This window comes from Entamoeba nuttalli (genome assembly GCF_000257125.1).
Source record: "Entamoeba nuttalli P19 unplaced genomic scaffold asmbl_2642, whole genome shotgun sequence".
Lineage (NCBI taxonomy): Eukaryota > Evosea > Mastigamoebida > Endamoebidae > Entamoeba > Entamoeba nuttalli.
The window spans coordinates 1-3,856 of record NW_008575487.1 but is presented as its reverse complement, the minus strand read 5'-3'; the positions used below and the strand labels follow the sequence as shown (position 1 = coordinate 3,856).

At 25.8% G+C, this 3,856-nt stretch overlaps 3 protein-coding genes across 3 annotated transcripts; 1 reads left to right on the top strand and 2 right to left on the bottom strand.

Moving 5' to 3' along the window:
• Window positions 1-185: 185 nt before the first annotated feature.
• On the top strand, window positions 186-1,840 carry ENU1_035930 (protein with DnaJ and myb domains, putative; the record flags this gene model as incomplete). The annotated part of the gene is made up of 2 exons (XM_008857427.1): window positions 186-252; window positions 300-1,840. The coding sequence occupies 2 exons, from the start codon at window positions 186-188 to the stop codon at window positions 1,838-1,840; spliced, it is 1,608 nt and encodes a 535-aa protein (XP_008855649.1).
• Window positions 1,841-1,942: 102 nt separating this feature from the next.
• Window positions 1,943-3,069, bottom strand: ENU1_035920 (peptidase S54 (rhomboid) family protein; the record flags this gene model as incomplete). The annotated part of the gene is made up of 2 exons (XM_008857426.1): window positions 1,943-2,525; window positions 2,597-3,069. The coding sequence occupies 2 exons, from the start codon at window positions 3,067-3,069 to the stop codon at window positions 1,943-1,945; spliced, it is 1,056 nt and encodes a 351-aa protein (XP_008855648.1).
• Window positions 3,070-3,368: 299 nt separating this feature from the next.
• ENU1_035910 (Rab family GTPase) lies at window positions 3,369-3,731 on the bottom strand (the record flags this gene model as incomplete). The annotated part of the gene is made up of 1 exon (XM_008857425.1): window positions 3,369-3,731. One exon carries the CDS (start codon window positions 3,729-3,731, stop codon window positions 3,369-3,371), a length of 363 nt encoding a protein of 120 aa, XP_008855647.1.
• Window positions 3,732-3,856: the final 125 nt, after the last annotated feature.

Below are 3,856 nucleotides of genomic sequence, written 5' to 3'. Positions count from 1 at the left end.
TTTTTTGACAAAACCTGTAATCTAGAATGACCCCTGTATTATCGTAGTGTTATTTCGTACTTGTCAACTACAAAAACATATTTTGATATGTTGGATGAATTTGTGATATATTTTGTTTTTTAATAACAAAATAAATTAAAAATGTTATTTTCAAACCCTTAAAAACAAAAATAATGAAAAATACAATGATTAAATTACTGAAGGAAGTACCACAAGACTATGAAGGAGATGTTGTTTTATGTTCATTAAGTTGTTTGTTCATAAGTTGTAACATGTTTATAAAAACAATAACAAAAAAGGGTGTGAAATAAAACAACAAAGACAATGCGAACATGCTGGGGAAAGGTATGAACAATTACTCAATCAAATGTGTTGTACGTATGAAAATAAAAAGTTTAACAGAGAAGAAGATGAAATTAAACAAGAAGAAGGATGTTGTAACAATAAAAATGGAGAAAAAGATTTTAGTAGCAAATTTAAACCACATGTCCAAAGTATTACAACAGGAGATTATTATGGAATGCTTGGTTTAGGAACTGTTAGATGGGAAGCTACTGATGATGATATTAAAAAAGCATATAAGAAAATGTGTTTAATTTATCATCCAGATAAAAATAATGGAGATGATAGTAGAATTAAACAAATTATTGAGGCATATAACATTTTATCAAATCCAGAAAAAAGAAGGCAATATGACAGTTCAGATAATACTGATGACAAACTACCACAAGACAGACAATATGAAGAAAATGAATTCTATACTATTTTTGGGATATACTTTAAAAAGAATGCTAAATGGTCCATTAATAAAAATGTTCCTGACTTTGGTGATGAAACATCATCTGATGAAGATGTAAATAAATTTTATACGTTTTGGTATTCATTTAAATCATGGAGAGATCCTCCTTTAGATGAGATGTATAATATAGAAGAAGCAACATGTAGAGAGGAAAGAAGATGGATGATGAAAGAGAATGAAAAAAAATCACAAAAGAAACGAAAAGAAGAAGGGTTGAAAATACGAAAATTAGTTGATATGGCATATAAACGAGACTTTAGAATAATCAAAAAGAAGATGAGAGAAAAAGAAGAGAAACAAAGAAAGAAACGAGAGTTAGAAGAAAAAAGAAAATTAATAGAACTTCAAAAAGAACAAGAACGATTAAAGATTGAAGAAGAACGAAGAATTTTAGAAATAGAAGAACAAAAGAAAAATGAATTATTAACACAAGAACGAAAAGAAAAAAAAAGTCGATTATTAAACTTATTTAATTTAGAGAAAGAAAATGAACATTTTAAATGTGGGATCAAAAATGTAATTGTACAAATGGAAGATGATGAATTAAATACTATATCATCATTACAAGAACAATCAGCAATAGAATTTTTGAGACATAAAACAATGCAATACCTTGAAAAGAAAGAAAAAGAAAGAGAACATCAACTTCATAGAAATGTATTAGAAGAATGGAGTTCTAATGATATTGAATTATTTAAAAAAGGATGTAAAAAATTTCCTGTTGGTACAGAAGGAAGATACAGAAGAATTGCAACATATATGAAAACAAAGAATGAGAGTCAAGTTATTGAATATGCAAAAGCTTTAAATGCAAAAATGCATACAAATATTCAACAAAAGAAAAATAATAATAATGTTCTTGATTGGAGCAAAGAACAACAAATTCAATTACAAAATGGTATTAAACAATTAAATGGTTATAAAGAACAAGATAAATGGGATAAAATAGCTCAAATGGTAGAAGGTAAAACCAAAGAACAATGTATTGAAAGAGTTCAATACTTAAAACAATTAGCATTACAAAAGAAATCAATGAAATAAATAAATATTTTTACAATTTTAAATTTGTTTTTTTTTATAAAAAAAAAAGAGAAAAAATTAAAGAATTAATCATAATTAATGAAAAGTACATTTAAAAACAAATCAATTTGTTTGAGCTGATATAGTAATTTGTAAAGGTTGAATCCATATGAATAATAATAAACAAAAAACAATAAAATATGTTAAAAGAAATGTCACCAATGAAACATAAACAATTGTCTGTAGTAATAATGGTTGTTGAGAAAACCATGGATTTAAATTAACAAAATATAATACTCCAAGAATTAATCCAACAATAACACTTCCTAATAAACATGTAAAATCTTGTAATGGAAGTAATTGTGCAAATACTATTACTAAAAGACCTATTAATGATGTAAAAACTGCTCTTTTAAATTGTACTTTATAACTTTGGTTTGTTAATGCTAAGTCAACAAGAAATACTGATATTAATCCAGCAAATGGTCCCATAGAACATACTGCAATATTATTACAACTTAATACACAACTTAATAGTACCCCTGCCTCTCCACTAATAATATATGTAACAAAGAATAATATTATTCCCCATCTATGCTCAAAATATAAGAAAAATCTTAATGCAAAGATAATCTCAACTATTAACCCAAATAATGATGGACTAAGAAATAATGATGTAAAAAGTCGATATATTTGATAATTTTGACTATTTTAATTAATTTTTCTTCTTATTTTATTAATTTGATATATATTCTTCTAAAAACTATAATAACAAACGTTATATTATATGAATATTTTGCTCCAAAATCTATTATTTTATCTGCACTTGGACCTATCCCTGGATTTATTGAGAACGATGCAACTCCACATACACATAACTCTCCAATAAATACTCCAATCAATAATAATGTGAAAATAAAAGATATAGACATTGTTGCTCTTATATATTTTTCTATTCTTCTATTAGAAATAAATGGTGGTATTAAACATGGAAATACACAATACAGTATTTGTTTAAAAATATTTATTTCATTCTCAAATGGAGTTATATATCCATCAATATCAACAAACCCTTCTTCTTTTTCATTTGAATGATGTGGAAGAAGTATTGTACTAAAACTAAAACCTTGAAAACTTTCTTCACTTGAAGAAGATGAACTTCCATCTATCTTAATTGACGTTTGATCATTTTCATTATTATTATCTTTTTGTTCAACATTATAAAGAGAGACAAATGTGGTATTTTCCATTTCTCTTCTAATTCTAATTTCATCAGTTTTTTTACCAAGTCAAACAGTCCTTCCTTTGCCTATTCCCAATAGTTTCCCTCTTACTAGCCTATATGATAGTCACATGCCTACCATTTCTTTTTTTTTGCCTTATTGAAGAATTATAATTTATTATAATAAATTTTATTAATCTTATAATTTTGAACAAATATAGATTAAAATAGAACATTGTATTTTCTTCTTAACTAACTCTCTTTCTTATTTTCTTTATTACAAACAAAAAATGATAACTGTAATATTGATTTATTAAAGATTAAAATTTAACAAGAACAGTCATTGGTTGTTTGCTGATTACTTCTTGGAATATTCTCTTGTTCTTGTGTTATTTCAACAATCTCATTCTTTTTTTCATTTATATGAAGATTTCTTTTGATAATAATAGATACCATTTCTTGAAAGGCTGAATCAATATTAATATCTTTCTTGGATGAGGTTTCAATGTACAATGGAATATCGTTATTAGAAACAAATTTCTTAATGATGTCTTCAGGAATACGAACATTATTTTCATCAGTAATTAAGTCTAATTTATTTCCAACTAATACAACAGGAATATTTTTGCTTTGGTCAACAAGGCTATAGAAGTCATCTAACCAATCTTTACAATGGTTTAATGACTCCATATTATCTAAACTGAACACAATAAATATCCCTTTTATATCATTAAAGAAAACACGTGAAACAGATCTAAATCGTTCTTGTCCAGCAGTGTCCCAAATTTGTATTGGATAACTTTGATTATCAACTA